This window comes from Cynara cardunculus (assembly GCF_001531365.2).
Source record: "Cynara cardunculus var. scolymus isolate 2C chromosome LG 8, CcrdV1, whole genome shotgun sequence".
Classification (NCBI taxonomy): domain Eukaryota; kingdom Viridiplantae; phylum Streptophyta; class Magnoliopsida; order Asterales; family Asteraceae; genus Cynara; species Cynara cardunculus.
Window position 1 is genome coordinate 496,108 of NC_037535.1, and position 18,421 is coordinate 514,528.

The following is an 18,421-nucleotide window of genomic DNA, read 5'->3' on the forward strand; positions in this document are numbered from 1 at the left end:
TTTATGAACCATTTTTCTAATGTGCCAAATGGGTGTTTTTATTTATTTCACTATGAAATCAAATATTTTGATCTTGGATTCTTTCGTACAACTTGATTTTGCAATTACTTACTAATTGATCAAAGTCTATAAATCTGCAAAGTATTTGTGTTTCTTTTGATCTGATTGAAACTGATATAGGGTTTGGTTTGCTTTGGCAGAAGCAACCCCGAAATCAATGTTGAGATTGATGGGTTTAAAGGGGTTGAGATTGATGGGTTTAAAGGGGTTGACATTGTACCATTTGAAGACCCATTTACAGGTAGATTTATAAACTTCAACTTGGTGTCTTGTTCTTGATGTTTTTAGAAGTATAGACTTGGACAAGAAGGAAATAAGCATAACAATGGTGATCTCAACAATGAAAACTGTGGTGAGTTTAGATCACATTTTGATCATCATCAATTTCCGCACTTTTGATTTTTGTTTCGCAAGCTGGGGGTATTCACGGAAAAAGTTTCCTGTCTGTTGTGGATATACTCAGTTTTGGTTTAGTTGTATTGATTTTGGTGGAGTTTACATGTTTCCTTGAGTTATAGAGTTTACATATTATTCGGTGCCTCTTGATGGGGGGCCGTTTACTAACCTCTTACCGCCTCTTACCCGACTCTTACGCATTAAGAGATGCTTACCCGGATAAGAGGTAAAAGTGTTTACTAAAAAAAATCACCTCTAACCGTCCTCTTACCACAGTCAGCAAAAAAAAAAAATCAATCTTACCATGGTAAGAGGCCTCTATTCCTTCTCTACCCTCCCATCTAAAACCCTAAATCGATAGCTCTTCTTCATACGAAACTGGTGCAACAGGTTTTCTTCAGGTATGGTAATCGATTTCCAAGAGATTTCTTCTTTCTTCTATTGATATCTAACATCCTAATCGATTTCTTGATTTCTTCCCTTCTTTTGATTTCATAAATATGCAAAGAAAAGAAGAGGGGATCTTCGTATTTTCTTCTCTGTTGATTTCGTGAGGACCAAATCCGTGAAGTAAAAGCAGCGACGATTTCCGATGGTCACCATTTGAGGGTGGTTTAGGTCCCCAAAAGTGGATTGTGGCGTCGGCATCAACGTCGAGGATTTGGGAGGAGAGTCCAGCGGCGGTGAGGGAACGACGGATGAAGGAGCCGTACAAGGAGACGAAGCTGAGGCATGAGGTCACCATTGTTGTGGGTGTGCAATGAATGCTGAGGAAGTGAATAGGAAGGTTTTTTTTGGTAAGCTACTTCTGAAAATGGGCATGGAAAGAGGTGTGAAAAAATTGGTACAACAGTTTATACAGAACTGGTCCTTTATCTTTATTTACTATAAAAGAACCCTCTATATATGCAATTTGCCTATTTTTCTTCCCTCACACACTAGCACTGAAGTCCATCTATATATTTTCGTAAGCAAAAAAGAATTTGAAATTATATTTAAATTTTTTGATAAATAACATTTTATATTAGCTCTTAATACAATACATATGATAAACAATAATTTTCAATCAGCACTTATTCCAGAAAGAGGGACATAATGGTCTTTTTGACATAATCAGCACTTAATACAAAATGTTTGGTAAACAAGAAAATCCAATCAGCACTTACTCCAGTCAGACCTCTTACCCCAATCAGACCTCTTACCCCAATCAGCACTTAACCAAAAATATTGGTAAACGGCCAATCATTTGTGACCACTACATGGCCCCTTGAACCTTTTGAAAACTTTGTTTTGTGAGTAGAGTAGATTATATATATATATATATATATATATATATATATACTAGGTTCGATCCCGTGTATTACACGGGGTAATTTGAAAAAATAAAATCATGTCAAGAACTTATCTTACAGATATGAATGATCATTGAAAGTACGATGCTACTTCAGACTTGTACTCTAAAAATAACTCTGAAGAATAACTCTAAAAATGACTCTTCAGACTCAATTTAGAAATGAAACTATATCAATAATTAGTTAAAATGAAGTTAACATTAGAATAAAATTTTAAAATTAGAAACGAAACGAAACTATATAGTAAATTGAATTTAAACTTAGAAGTAAATTTAGAATGACTTTTAAAATAACTTTGAAGTATAACTCTAAAAAATGACTTCAGACTTGTATTCTTGAAATAACTCTGAAGTAAAACTCTTCAGACTTCAGAGCTCCGTATAGGCATGCCAGAAACTCTACATACACTATGCAGAGTTTAACACCTCCGTCCTGCGTGGTCAAAGACGGGAGATGTCACAAGTGGTTTAAAAAAAACAACACATTATATAAAACAGAGCAACTAATAAAATTCACCAAAAAATAATTGCATAACCACAGACGGAGATAACGTGTCTCGAAATACGGTCCCAAATTACCAGTATATCTACATTAATCATCAAAAGTTAACAAAAGTATGACTTAATGGTTTATCTTCAGTATTGTCATCTCCGTAGCTCTCACCCCAAAATCCATGCTAAGTCATGTACCTGCCGAGGACAAGAAAATCTCGCCTGAGCTAAATGTTCAGTGAACGGCTAATAATATAACTAAACAATTAATATGAAATAACAAGTTCAAAAACAATTTATAACGCTAAGTGATAATTCCAAAGAAAGTCAAAATGTGCCGAAAGCTTGTCAAGGGTCCGAGACCAAACCGCATCACGAGGACGCGTTGTTCCCAAAGGATGATTAGTCCATTCAGGCATAAGAGAAAAAAGGGGTGTGAGCACAACACAACAATTCTCTCCGTGGATTTAACCACGGCCACAGTTTATTATCTGATAACGGTTCCTAGGATCGATCCATATGCCCTCTATTCGACCGGTACATAACCAAATCCACCTTTAACGACTATAAAAATGAGGACGCCATGATTGTTTTAGCCACCATGAAAACATCTCAATACCGGTGCTCCAGTTATTGAGTCTATAGTAAAATGTTTCACAAATGAAGCAATMAAACAAGTCAAGTGATTAAAATGATTCATGTTCAAAATAAGAATGTACATCATATTTCGAAAAGAAACAAAAGCTCAATAGCAATTGATATGCACAATGAGAATTTGGAACCAAAATATTCTGATTAGGAAACCTTATACAAATGGCTATCCCTGTGTCAAGTGAGATATGAAATCCATACTTTAGTCAAATTTGGCAATTAACGCACGATCAAACGTAAATTCACGATCAAGTTTGATTTGTCCGCGTGCCTTTAAGAAGGGTTCGAAGAGTAGATTCCGAATATATGTTTGTTACCTCGATTCCTTTAGTAACTTGACGTGAAATTTAGAGAGAAGAGAAAAATTTTAGAAAGAGAAACGAGACGAGAGAAAAGAGAAAAGAGGCGGTGATGAAACCGTCCTCTTTCTCTCATGCATACATATATAGATTTTTTTTTCTTTTTTTTAATTAGTTATATATATATATATATATATAGACTTGGGATCATGTGAGATCAATGGTTTTCCGTAAGACCCGTAAGACCAATTCTCAACCATTGGATTAGATTTACAATCGTCAGATCTGAACATTCATAAACGCCACGAGACTTCTCAATAATTACATAATTGTCACCTTGCAACTTTAGACCATTAAATCATTAGTTTATAAAGTTAATCAATGAACATAAATTGGTCTTACGGGTCTCACGAAAAACCCTTGGTCTCACGTGAACCCAACCCTATATATATATATATATATATATATATATATATATATATATATATATATATATATATATATGAGTGATCAAATGAAAACCGTCTTCATTTGTGTAAACCATGTAAACCAATCTCATCAATCCATTTTCTTGATCAATGATCAAGATTAGTTTAAGTTATATTAGAAAATTAAAAAAAAAATTATTTTATAATCCCTGTAAAGGCAAAATGGTAACTTTGATAGTGGTAATATTAATAACAACTATATCATGTATATCGTAATATTAATGAAACAAAATCATTTGTAAAATAATATATTAATTTTATGTTCAAATATTATAAATAAAATTACATCCATCATTAAAATAAATCAACAATAAAAATAAGCACACTATAATCAATTTAAAATGGTTACCTACAAAGCTATTGAAATGTTACTATGAAACTGTTTCACAGGGGAGTATATGGTTACTTAGAGAGCTATTGAAGTGTTACTATGAAACTGTTTTACTTGTCCAATGAGATTGTTACTTTACAAAGATATTCAACTGTTACTTGTTAACATGAAACTGGTTCAATTGTAATCTTGATGAAATTTGTTCACTTGTAACATGAAACTGTTTTTTATATCTTTTCTGAAATGGTTTCACTTCCTTCACACACTCATATCATCATGCACCGATTTCATGATGTACCCATTTCATGTTGTACCCATTTCATAATCATTTCAATTACTCCATGCACCAATTTCATCACGTATGAAACCGGTTTCATCATGCACCCATTTTATAATCATTTTCACTTACTCCATGCACCAATTTCACCATGTATGAAACCGGTTTCATAAATATATATTTTTTATTCTATTACTGATTTCATGGATTTATTAATCTAATAACTTACGATTTTCATGAATCTTGGCAATAATAAACCGACACACAATATAACAAAATCTAATTTTTAATATTATAATTTAATTAAATATTTAAATGTTATCATTTATAAAATTTTCTTTATTATGTTATCTTAATTAAGATTTATTAATAACTTCCATATTTAATAGAAAACAATGCAAATAACATATACCTTTAATGATTAAATTTAATTAGAAAAAAATAGAATTTTTCTATTGATCGAAATTAGTTTACACGGTTTTTAAGAATTACATGGTTTTTATTTGAACGTACCTCTTGAATTATGTGGGATATATATACCGTGGAATTGTGAAAGGATTGTAAAGTTTTCGTTATGTTAACAAAACATGAGATTTTCAATTTGATGAAAGATAACGTCCATTCCAATAGTAATACTTTCAAAATTCATAAACCAAACACACCAAGGGATTAGAATTTTCGCTTTAGCATAGTCAAGGGACGATTTATGTAAGTTTACTGCAAATAAATGAAACGATGAACGGCGTTCCAATGTGATTTGATGATTGCGAAAATTGGGGGAGAGGAAGAAACGTCAGAACAACCGCAGAGAAACGTATCATCAACACGCAAAGAAAGAAAGTCACTCGCGCACAACCTTTCCCCGAATCACGAAGCAAACGCTATAATTTGCTCCCAAGTGATTAAAGGTAATTTCCGATCATCTATGAATACCGATTCCTGTGTAAAAGGTCATGTCTTTTGAAGCTAATATTCGAGTTTCCATCGGGGTTGATAAAACCCTTGATAATATTAGAGTACCTCGCCGAATTAATTGACAAACGGTATGGCCAATCTTTGTGAATTATTTCAAATTTTGATGACTATACCATTTAAGAGTCGTGATATGTGTTTGCAAATCGAAAAAGAAAGTTTTTGAATCGAACCAGCTCCAATTACACTAGTCGGATGTGTACAAGTCCTGGCGGATGCCTTTATGTATCTCAATTCCATTATCCACAGTTGTATGCCTTAACTAAATTTATGGACTCCTGTTTTTTTGTTTGCAATGGACGTATGCGTATGAACATATTCTGGCACATGTCTTTGTTTGCCATGGACATGCTTATGTTGGAGCCGATGCCCCAATTTTCTTTCAATTCAATTCATACTCATGGATGATGGATGATTGTAGCTTATATTTATTCATTTGAGGTTTATCCGGCATATGCAACTTGAATGCATTTTAAGGTTTTAGGGTTTCTCTTCCACATATATAAAATGTATCCTTCTTTCGGCTAGTTGTATTTTTGGTGGACATCTCATCGGTATTGGTATATTACTGATGATTTTGATAAACCAGTTCTTTACATTACAAGTTTACTGGCTAGGGATAAATTGAACTAGAAAAAATTTCAAATCTTGGGTTTGTATTATATGTAGATGCAAGAAATTGAACCAAAAAATATATACCTGCAACCATGAATCTTAGTTCACATAGTGATGAATTGATAGAAAAAATAATCCTGTATGCATATAGATCTTATACCTATGCTACCCCTAGAACTTATAAAGGAAACTCTTAATTGTTAAGATCTTCTTGTTCAAGATTTCTCCTCAAAGACTGGCCTTGCCTCCCAACCCGATTTCCTCTCTCTGAAACTTCTCCATAACTATGGGAGTTTTAGAACAAGACTTATCATGTTTACAATCATGCACTTGACCCCTATGTTATACTTACCAACCAAGAACATTAAGAATTAGATAAAAGCATGACATTTTAACATTCATAGATTTTATTTTGAGAAAAATGTTTATTTTTTTGAGGGGGGGAAGTTACTTAAGGATGTTGTGTAGTAGGTATCTATTAGTTGAACCAAAAGCTATGATTGAAAGATAAACTATGTTTTTACGCATTTTGTCATGGCTATCTTTTAGATAGTTGCCTTTTATGCTGTTTTTAGAATAATTACTTTTGTATTGGTATTTTCTTGAGACAACATAGTTAGGGAGTTGAGTTCTTTGTGATGCAGTTTGATCTATCGAGTTAGATGCATGTGGCGTTATCATGGCTGCATCTGAAAAAAGAGTTTCCCATTCTTCGCTTCCAATTGTAGAGGCTAAGAAGAATAATTACTTCATTGATGACTATATTGATGCTGCATGGACTGTTCCAGAACACCAAACTAATTTCCATCAGGCCGCAAGATCCATAGGACAAGACCATGCTTACGAATTTTCTCTTGAGTCTGAAGATTTTCTTGATGGAGGTTATGACTCTGGTGATGATCATCACAAGTCTGTTCAGCAAGATACTCCTGAGGTAAATTTGAAAAATGTATTGAGTGGGATAATGGCGATTGTCATTGGTAGTAACAAAGATAGAAGTGAGGACACCATTCCGGAAGTTACTGGTTCAAACGTTACGTTTATCGGGTCTGAGAAGAATGGAGATACTTACTTGCACCCATCTGTTTACATTCCCAGTGCTCCGCCACTTCTTGAATCAAGTGGAGTCAACTATAATGCTTATAAAGAGGTGTTGGAAGCCGAGCCACCAGAATGGCTTCGAGACAGCTCTACTTTAGTTTGTATGCAGTGCAATGCTCCCTTCACTGCCCTCACTCGTGGCAGACACCATTGTCGATTCTGTGGAGGGATATTTTGTAGGGCCTGCTCAAAAGGAAGATGCTTGTTACCTGTAAAGTTCAGAGAGAGGAATCCTCAGAGGGTGTGTGATACTTGCTATGACATGCTTGATCCATTGCAAGGTGTATTGATCAACACCATCAGCAACGCTGTACAGGTCGCGAAGCATGATGTCATGGATTGGACTTGCACAAGGGGATGGCTAAATCTTCCAGTTGGTTTGTCTATGGAACACGAAATATATAAAGCTTCTAACACGTTGAGGAATTACTGTCAGGTGCTTTTATATACCTGATCGAACCTTTTCCTGCATGATATCTTTATGTTCAACTCCAACAAACTATTATGATCTGGGCAGGTTGCCAGGTTAAATCCTGAAAGGTCTATTCCTGCAGCAGTTATAAAAGGAGCCAAAGGTCTTGCTATCTTAACAGTTGCTAAAGTTGGGATGCTACTTACATACAAGCTTGGTACTGGTTTGGTCATGGCTCGAAGGGCAGATGGTTCATGGTCTGCACCTTCTGCTATAATTTCAGCTGGTCTAGGATGGGGTCCTCAGGTATAACTACCAAGTGCATTGTCTTTCTAAGTAATGTTGTTCGCCTTTTCCTTTGGGATAATTTTGCTTATATAGTATAGATGTCCTTGTAGTATGATCTGTGGAAACGGATAGGAGTTTCCACAATGTGTAACTGTCGGGAATCAAGAACAATTATATTTGTAGTGCCATTTCATTGATTGATTAAGTTTTATAGTTATTGACTAAATAGAGTTTGATGTTCTGTTTCAATAATTAGTGATGGGATCATAAATGGCTATCTTATATTTTAATAACCTCTCAAGTCCCGCTCCCATCTTGCATAAACAATTTAGTAGTATTATTCTCCTGTAACTATTAAATCATCAATGACTTGATCACAAATGTTTCTTATCCTATGTTGCTGATTTGATTAGGCTTGTATGTTTCTTGTCCAAAATGAGACGACTTATTTTTTTTTTTTGTTCTTGTAGGCTGGAGGCGAGCTTATGGACTTTATAATTGTGCTACATGACTTTAAAGCTGTGAAAACATTCTGTAGTCGCATGCATTTTTCTCTTGGAGCTGGTTGCAGTGCTGCAGCAGGACCTCTTGGGAGAGTTTTGGAAGCTGATCTTCGAGCTGGTGATAGAGGCTCTGGCATGTGCTACACTTATAGTTGTAGCAAAGGTATTTATCATAGTTTAATTGTGCTTTCTATCTACGAGCTTATGTCATTTTTATTGGCCGAAGTTAAGAACTGGAAATGCAACATTAATTAGAGACATCATGTGGAAGAGGAACTCCAAGATAAGTTACTGTGTACGCCAAGTATTGCAGTGATATGAGATTTAAGTGATGAAGAAACTGCACTGGATCCAACCCATGTTCTTCCATTTTGTTACGCGAAATACAAGGATCAAAGGTCTTTTAGTTTGATGATAATAGTTGACCACCCCATAAATGAGTGAATAAGTTTTTAAATTTATATTTCTTGTTACTTCTCTCTAATTTCATTGTCTATAAAATAGAAGTCATATGAAAAGGTGAATCAACACAAGATGACTGCAGGAAACTCGTCCTTTTTTCTCATGTAGTTTGATGTAGGTGGTTTCAGACAATTACTTTTTTCTTATGTACACTAGGTTTATAACATTTATAGATTTTATACGTGTTTAGTGAGGAAAGATGGGAGTTTGGACTACTAGACTGGGATGAAATTTGCACAAGCCAAAGGTAGAAGTTACTTCAGTTTTGCTAGGAAATCTTTATTTGGGAAGTGTCATCAAAATTGTATTTGCTTAAGAAAAAAAAATATCTTACTATATGAACTACAATGCTTCAAATGATGACATAATTATTTTGGATCTATGGTTGTAAAATGTGATTTTGTCAATTAGAGCTTCACAAAATTGAGAAGTAATAAGTTAATTTAGGGGCCGTTTACCAAACGCTTACCCGGGTAAATGCTTACCAAGTCACATTCCCGGTAAAAGCGAGACAAGGACCAAGAGCCTTACCCGGTAGGTGAGTGCGACGACTCTTACCACGGTTGGCGCTTACCGGGTAAATTGTTGCATACAATGCCGTTTTAGTAGACTAAAATCTTATCTGGTAAGTAAGTGATAATATTGAATTTTACCGGTAAGCGCTTACTGGGTAAGTGTTTAGTAAACGGCCCCTTAGTAAAAACAACAAATAAGAGGGTCAGGAACTGAAGCTCATCTCATGAATAGTTTCAATGTAGCTAGTAATGCTGGTAAATTCCTCTTAAAAGAAAACAAGTGAAAAAGGTAATGGGAAAATGACTTGTAAGCCTGAAAACTACAATGTTCTAGCCCTGTAACTAATGCATGTTAATAACTTAAATGACTGATGTCGACAAATATATTATTAATAACATTATAGTATCAAAGAGATAAAGTTTCTTTCGTTTGGCCTTATTATTAGGGGGGTATTAGCTTCTCTTGTTTCTTTCATAGAAATAGAAGTTAGTCGAGAAGCAACATTTCTGATGTTACTCTAATTTTGATCCAGGTGCATTTGTTGGGGTGTCCTTGGAAGGGAATGTGGTTGCAACAAGGATGGATGCTAATCTTCAGTTCTATGGTGATCCATATCTCACAACTGGTGACATACTTCTTGGGACCGTGGACAGACCAAAGGCTGCTGAACCCTTGTATGCTGCTCTTGAAGACCTTTATGCTAAACTTCACCCTTAGCTTTCTATATGCTTGCATGTTCTCTATGTACATATTACCAATGTATTAATCTTTCTCTTCCCAGACATACTTGAAAGCACTTGTTGATATTATTTATTGAAAGAAAAAAAAAAAAACTGTAGACTTGCAAAATGTAGAAGTTAGATCAGAAAGTTAATTTCCAATTGGTTATAAACTGTGTTTTCGAAGCTGATTCTGATTAATGTTACATTGGTCAATAAACAGATCTATCTGAAACCCCTTGGATTCGATTAAAATGAAAGTGAATTGCTGCAAAAGGTATAGTAGTAATTCACTTTCATCTTAACACCAAGACTCTGTTGCAATTCATGTCATTTAGGTGTATTTTATGTAGCGTTTGATATGTAGAAATGTGTTGATGGGACCAGACTAGAGTAGGACCAGAAAAAGTGCCTCTAAAAGTTTTTTGATGATTTTATATTATATCATATGATGTTATAAATGAAATAAATATTTAAATAATTTAATTGATAATTTTTTTTACCCAATTTCACGTACATAAATACATGCATGTATAATAGTACCAAATTTGAGTGAGAAATTTATTAGAAGTGATGGTCGTTTGAAAAAACCGATGCACATAAAGGAAAAACTATGTTTTATTCGGTTTGAAAGATCCTTAAAAATTACCGAAAGGAACGGAAGGTTGTTGCAACAAAAATAGTGGAGGTAGAGACGGTGGTAGACGACAGTGACTGTGGAGGATGTGAAGATGGTGGATAGTGGTGATGGCCGACAATAGTGGAGGTAGTTGTGGCTGATATAGTGGTTATAGTGGAGATGGTTGATGGTGGTAGTGGTTATGATGGTCAACAATGGTGGTGGTAATGGGCTGTGGTGTCGGTGGTTGTAGTGGAGGAGGTGGTCAACGGTAGTGGTAGCAACAACAACGGGTGATGGTAATCATTAAAACAAATACCATATTAAGATTTTTTTAAGTAATACCATATTAAAGCTATATATCAAAAACGATGATAGATTAGTAATTTGTGTCTCACTCTCGCCCCATCTAAAAAACCCTTTTTGTAATTGTACCATCCCACCTTTTGTCAACTCCATGTCATGTCAAACGTGGGACAATATACCATAAGCAGCCTTAGGGATTTATTCATATGCTGGCTAATAAATAGGTGGGACGGAAGTTGTTTGATAGTGAAGGCCTATAGTTAGGAGCAAGACAAAAGCATAACAAGAAAACTATAAGCAAACAGAAATACTTTTTTGCCTTGTGTACAACCTGGTTCTGATTACCTGCAACACATCAATAATACAGAATAATATCTTCTTTGCAAAAGCATATATCCAGCTACATTCCGCTGGGCTCAAGGTTTAAGAAATCAACTTAATAACATTTCAGAAAAGAGCTTCACTCCAATCCATTTTAATGAAGCATCAAAAAGAGAGATTGATATGACAAATCAACCAAGCACTGGGAAGATACGAGTTATGTGATCCAACGGAATGATGTCTGCATTACTTCTCCTCAGCTCAGGATGATTAAACTCATTCCGAGGAAGTGACACAAGTTGCCCTTTGCCTTGGGCCTTCTCCACGACCCAACCACTATTTGCTACATGATGCTCAACAAATTTATCCAAAGACAGACCCTCCATGTTAATTGCCTGTCACCATTCACAAAAGAAATATATTAACCGAAAAAACTTCGTTATATGTTTGAGATATTATGAGAAAAAAGAAAAGAAAAAATAAGCCACAATAACAGGAAGAGAAACTCAAAAGCCAGAAAAACAAAAGTCAGCCAAGTAATGGAGCAGCCATAGAGATGGGGTGCAAGAAGAGAAACTCAAAAGTTAAATCGAGTGCAGAGAAAAATAAACAGCATATTGCCAAGAAACACATGCTTCTTACTAATATTGACTTGCAGGAAAGACAAACATGTGAAAGTACAACACAAAGCATGAACAAGCATGATAAAACATGCCTACCAAACAAAAGAGGGTATGGGCCGAGGAAGGGGATGCTTAGAACACAAGCATCCAATGGCTTCTGAGTTCATCAATAGTAATAACTTTAGGAATGACAAAATGAATTACAAGAGAGCAAGAGCTCAAGTACCTCAGCAATGACAGACCTCGGTACCTTTTGGTATGTCAGGGACAGGACATGCACTGCATATTCTTGTATTGCTTGCTCAAATCCTGCATCAAAGTTTTTTAACCCCTAATTAAAAGACAAAATTAAATCAAAAGCCTAAAACAGTAACTCTTGTTTTATCATAAAGTTTATGAACTTAACTAAAAGGACTGGTGCAGATGGACGTCAAAGAATGGATATAATCACAAATGGCAATTTGTGAATTTCATTTGGTCGGTAGGGGACTATTAGCTCCCATATAACTTGATATCCATGTCGGAACAACTCTCTACCCTTTGGGGCAGAGGCAAGGTCGGCATATAGTAATATCCCCCCACCCCCACTCCCAGGGGGACCATACCTCATTGTGGGATATATTGAGTTCGTTAGGATATGCAAGAACAAAAAAAGCACCATATAACTGCAGTATCAGATAACTGTATCGGAGGTACTTTGACAAGAATATTTTCATCCTGTATCTAGGTACCATTCATGTAGTACCCGTGTCTAAGTGGGTGTTCCAATAAAACACCATTCATGCAGTACCGGTATCTAGGTGGGTGTTCCGACTCAGAACAACTTTACACAGAGAGAGGATGAAGACCCACAGTTTTTTCCATATAACAAGCCAATAAAAGTACCATAACCCCCCACCCCAGAAACAGTAGTTGATAAGCAATTTACGAGCATCAGCTTTCTGTTTGGAGTGTACTCCCAGTTGTTACACTTTGCATGTGCAACTTAAGGCAACGAACTGCAGTCCATAATAATGCAGGAGCTATTGTCCTACTCTAACCCCAAACTTTTATTTCAATATCAAAACAACTGTTTAAAGGAAGACAGTATGTGGACGGTGGACCTTTACTATAAACTTATTCTTGTGACTGCTGCTCCCTGCTACTTGAAAGTTAATTATCCCCTTGCAGGTGCCATAAGAGCAAAAGACTGAACTTTCACATATTTATTTATAATAAATACATCACAACTTGGTTAACAAGACAAGCCTTACAATCATTTATGAGGCAATTGGCTCTGATGCTTGCCTACTACATACCTGGCACAACTTCTAAAATATGGCGGCTTTTAGCTGCTTCATCCCAAAACTGACGAAACTTTGCAGTCTGTATACCAAATAGTAGGTTATATCAATCTTAAAATTTAAAAAGATAAATAGTTATGCTGATTATGCTAAAAGGTAATTCAACAAATTTTTTATGTAAAATAGTTTGTTGGAAAATGGTAGGTCCAAAACCAATATCCACCCAAATGCAGCAGATGCAAATACAAACATAATTTCCACCCCAAATCCGATCCATTCCAAAAGAATATTTACAAACTAGTGCAAGAGACAGACACAAAAATAGAATGCAGCAGCAAAGAACGACCATAGGAGTCTTAAAGACCTATAATAATTCAATAATTGAACACAAAAAAATGTACCTCCAGATAGTGCGAGAGAACTATAAGAGTCTTGAACTGTTCATCCATTTGCTACAATTGGAAAAGAAAAACAAAAACACTTGGAAGATATTAAGCCAAAAATATACCTCAAAATTTGCTCAAAAGAATAAATAATCAACAATATGCCACAACGAAACATCTACAAAGAATACAAGAGACCATGAGCACAGTACCACTCTTTCTGGAATCAAGAAGAGACATAGGCTGAAATCTGGGGCAGGCATTGCCATAAGAGCCTACAAGTTAAAATGGAGTGGAACATAAGGGTTCAGATACAAAACATTATGCGAAAGAAATGTGAAATGTCATGCATAACACACACATGTGAGAGCATATCAGAAAAGAGTCAGAGACTCTCTGAAGTATCTTGTACAATAAAAAGCGTTTTGGGTAGAGGTTTCCCACAGAAAACCCTAGTAGTTCCACCCAGTTGGTGGTCTATATGCTGTTTCCAGGTAAGCTTCTTCCTTGATTTCTTACTCATTGTTGGGATAACTCAAATGCCACTGACTCTGTGAGTAAGAAGCAGTATTTGAGATATCCTACATGATAAGTAGTGTTTAACAAAGAGGTCTCCCTAGATCCCATGCAAGTCCCCCAAATAGTCCCTATTTGTGTGTAGAGAAGCTCCTTACATAAGCAATATTCATAATGTGAGATGCCTAATACTACACTAGTATGCACACGCACACTAGCACTTACAAACCTTGATCAAGATGTGGGCAACAATCTGGGTGCTCATCCTCTCTGGCTCAAACTGTGTAATATTAAGAGAATAGAGTAGAAATGATATACAAAGCAAGCAAAAATATTCAGTAAATCGAAAAGTAAAATGCCAAGAGAAGTTCAAGGCAAAAGTGTGAAAAAAGTTTTGAGAATCGGACTAAATATTGAATTACCTGATAGAGGCGAAGAAGACAAAGGTTTGCATCTAAGCTGTATGTCTGCAATGAAACCTAAAGTTGATGAACCATGTTAGATAAAATCCAAGTTAATGTAAGTGATGTATATAAAAACCAAAATACACACATCACCAGCACAATCTAACTTAATTCTTTTTGGTTTGTTGTATATTGTTAATGTTGACATAATATAAATAAAAATGATGCCATGTTTTTGGCCACATGAGCAAAAAAGGTGTCCTGTTAGCATTCAAGTAAAGAAAGTTAACATCTGGCAACTCTTGGGCATTCTGTGAAGAAATGTTAAGTACAATGTTTAACCTCAATTGGAGCAAGTTCAATAGTTTTTTTTCAATTCTCACGACAAAGTAGCAAGTACTAAGGTTCAAAATCTCGTTTACTCTTGGTCAACTATGATTGGGGTCCTTGGATTCTCATACTATGTGTAGTTTAGTACTTGTATGGACTGTTATCATAAGGGCTATCTACAACGAACATGAGCACATACTTATAAAGGTGCATCCTTGTTAAAGCAGGAACTTGGGTGCATAAAAGCTTAAGCTACTCACTGACACCTCTCAACTGAACCCACTAGCAATGATGCCAAGAAGATGGTTCTATATCAAGGCTACGCTCTCTGACCAAAATTCTCGTAAAATTTCTAAGATATTGAGAGGACAAGATCATGAAAGAACGGGTAAACAATTTTGTCGCATACTTGATCTCATTTTTTACATTAATGGTGATTATAAAGGTTGAACTAGATGACAGTTACTCGGTCGATGGATGACAAAGTACTAGATCGTCCTTCTTGCATGGAAGCCCATATAGTGTAAATAACCAACTATCTGGAGCAACACGGAAGATAGAAATTTTCTGTCAAATCCTAGATTCGACTTGTGTCTTTGTTGGTTTCCTTTGGGGTATTGGTTAAAATAGGAATTGGCAGTTGGGGTTTTAGGGGTAAAAGACAGTATTTTTTTTTTCTCAGACGAAAAGAAATTGAGAGAAGAGAGATATTGACACCATCATGATTTATGTGGTTATATGCAGGGAGTTGAATACATAGTGTAGAATGTGGAGTAATGATGAAGAAGGAAATAGAAATCAGAGGTACCTGTTCGTTCACATAATTTTCGAGATCAGGGAGAATGTCAGGATTGTATGGATTGACGGCTACGAGTTGCTCCACAGTGTATGCCATTTGAGATTGAGACGGCTGCTCCCTTCCCATGTTGCTGAAACTCCACCGGAAGGGTTTTGCAGGAGGCGAATGTGGTTTTGTCCAGTTAGAGTTAGGTTCAGACTTGAGACTTGGACCCGTTAATGGGCCAAATAGTAATGGACCGCGTCTTGGAATCTATTTCTATACTATAGTACCTTTACCTTATGATCTGAATCATATTCCTATTTTTTTTATTTTTTTATTTTATTAGAAATTATGGTTATCAATCTGTATTAAATAAATTTCAATATTAGACATGTGCACAACCACCCCTTCCTCCGGATACCACAAAATTGAAATCAAACCAAGAAGAAAAAGAAAAGGGAAGGAGATTGATGGTAGTAGAATAGGGAGAACGGAAATTCAGGGTCTAGGCACGACTTGGTCGATTGTGAATATATATGTGTTAAGGTATGTGTAGATTCAATGTTTTTTTTTTACCTTAAAATGTTTGCTAAGGTATGTGCAAGTTCAGATCTAGTTTTTCACTTTAAGATATATCATTATCAAGTAGGTGAAGGTATGTATGTATATGTCTCATAAAGCCATACCATTGAAGTTCCTCTTAATTAGGAAAAAGCGCCACAACGATTAGAAAAATCATTTTAAGGCCTTAAAACGTGTTATCAAAAGGTGTCCTTACGTTGTAATGAAAATTTAGTGATTTCGGGAAGCCAAACACCCACACACACAAGCATACGTGAGAATGAACTGTTTTGGTGAGAGGGGTTTTGAGCACAAACATTTATTTACTTGGATGAGGATGATGAAAACATAATGTATTTTTATTTGGTTGATCCCTTAAACCTAACACTAACTTGTAGTTATGATGGATGGAAGCTAATTAAAATGGGTGTTAGGTTCATGTGATGGAAGTCGTTGTGTTGTGAAGGTTTCCAAGTTGAGTAAGTATCTGTGTGATGGGTTGGTTAATAGGCCACATCATGCTGATGCACCAACAATTCATATATATATATATATATATATATATATATATATATATATATATATATATATATATATCATCACAGCTACCAAAGTGAGGTAATTCATCTTTATAAACAAAACATTTTAATATATAAAGAAAATTGTTTGGATAAAAAAGGAAACCACGTTCACATTTTATTTACTCAATAAATACATACATGAGTTATTATATAACTATAACATAAGAAAATGTCAATAAAAAAACAAACATGATGATTGCTTGTTTATTTTCATTTTTTTTTAATTAGATTTTTAAACACGGGTTATAATTATAAAGTGTAAAGCTTGAAGGAATAAGGCATGAGGAAGCAAAAGAAGTGGATTGGGTTTGATTTGGATTTGGATTTGGATTCGGAATTATAATTATAATTTAATTCTTTAAAAGAATGCCATATCATTTAATTATAGAAAGTACAGATAAAGGTTTTCTTTATCCATCAATAAACATTCTTTTTTTATTAAAAGAAAACAAAAGAACAAGTTGAAGAAAAATTCTTTTACCCTTTTTATCTTCGTAGAGAAAGGATAGGTTTTCCCCTTTGGTGACTCTTCATTTAGGGTGCACAAAAATCCTATTCACCCCCACAAACTTGAAATCAATGTTAATTGAGTTGCTAAAACTTTTAATCTGTTAGACGTATTTGTACCCAATACCCTTCTTATATGTTACACACCTGTTTCTTGACATGTCAAACAACTTGTTAGCTCTTTTCATTTGTATATCACAATTACAACCATAATTTTACATTCCTATTTTCAACTTTAATTATTCTTCTTTTCTTCTTTTTGTTAGCCCTAAGTGTCTGGGTCAGCTTGTCTGCAACTTTGTTCCCCGTGTAGCATAACAAGTCGCACTCACTAATTATTATTGAAGTATATTGTTGCTATGTTGTTGTTTTTTCACAAGCTAGCCAACCTAACCCGCATACATTGGATTAGGTTGGATTATGCTTTAAAGTTTTTTTAAACGGATTCAAAATTTTCAAATTACACTAGTTAGATTGGGTGTTTCAAAATCTATCACTTGTCCTACCAAACTGTGTGTAGCCTAATTCACTACTAGTCTGAATTGAATTGAATTAAATTAAGATAGAGTTAGCATACGCATTACTTGCCATCTTCATTCTCAATGGAAACATATTTGTTTTCATATTTTTCATGTTTTCGTTTTCTCTCTTAATCATCATAACCAGTTCACTACAATTATTTAAAAAACAAGTTTTTAAGGCATATAACTTTTTAACATTTAAACATTATATATATATATATATATATATATATATATATGAGTATGAGTTCAATATTAAGATAATATTTAACTCTAAGTTGCTATCATCAACCTTAATTAGATCTTCTAGAGATAACAATAAGAATTCGTTTTCGTGTTTTTGAAGTTTAACTTTTATGTCTTGAGTTAAGAAATTTAGATGTTTTTTTTTTAATTAGGAAAAGCAAAATTTTATGTGTATGTTGTTTAGTGCAATGATCATTGATTTGAAAATACAAGAGGATCTCCTCAATTTTCACAATCATGTGATGCCTAATGATTACAAATCCATTTCCTTTAATTATATGAAAGATATTGACGTTTATTTATAGGAAAGGCTAATGGCACCCCTATAAATTATTAATGACACCCTTATGTTAGCTTCAATATGATTGCTTTTTTGGGTTTTTTGTGTTTTTTTTGTCTTTTTGTTTTATTATTATTTAAAAAAAATTAATTAATATATATTATTCATTTTATTTTCTGTTTTTTTATTTATTTATATTATATTTTAATTAATATAAATTATTAAT

At 34.6% G+C, this 18,421-nt stretch overlaps 2 protein-coding genes across 3 annotated transcripts; one reads left to right on the forward strand and one right to left on the reverse strand.

Moving 5' to 3' along the window:
- The first annotated feature begins 5,097 nt into the window (after positions 1-5,097).
- On the forward strand, positions 5,098-10,122 carry LOC112516608. Its single transcript, XM_025123749.1, has 5 exons — positions 5,098-5,253; positions 6,577-7,469; positions 7,551-7,751; positions 8,204-8,399; positions 9,747-10,122. Exons 2-5 carry the CDS (start codon positions 6,612-6,614, stop codon positions 9,929-9,931), a joined length of 1,440 nt encoding a protein of 479 aa, XP_024979517.1. The 5' UTR covers positions 5,098-5,253; positions 6,577-6,611; the 3' UTR covers positions 9,932-10,122.
- A 1,028-nt stretch (positions 10,123-11,150) lies between these two features.
- On the reverse strand, positions 11,151-15,687 carry LOC112516863 (eukaryotic translation initiation factor 3 subunit K). 2 transcript variants are annotated; one of them, XM_025124097.1, is made up of 8 exons: positions 15,527-15,687; positions 14,407-14,463; positions 14,214-14,264; positions 13,681-13,743; positions 13,487-13,537; positions 13,101-13,167; positions 12,053-12,111; positions 11,151-11,574 (listed from the first exon to the last, which is right to left on the reverse strand). In XM_025124097.1, the coding sequence occupies exons 1-8, from the start codon at positions 15,641-15,643 to the stop codon at positions 11,371-11,373; spliced, it is 669 nt and encodes a 222-aa protein (XP_024979865.1). In that variant the 5' UTR covers positions 15,644-15,687; the 3' UTR covers positions 11,151-11,370. The 2 variants fall into 2 exon arrangements, with proteins under 2 accessions (XP_024979865.1, XP_024979864.1); XM_025124096.1 differs by having other exon boundaries at positions 12,029-12,111; positions 15,527-15,683.
- Positions 15,688-18,421: the final 2,734 nt, after the last annotated feature.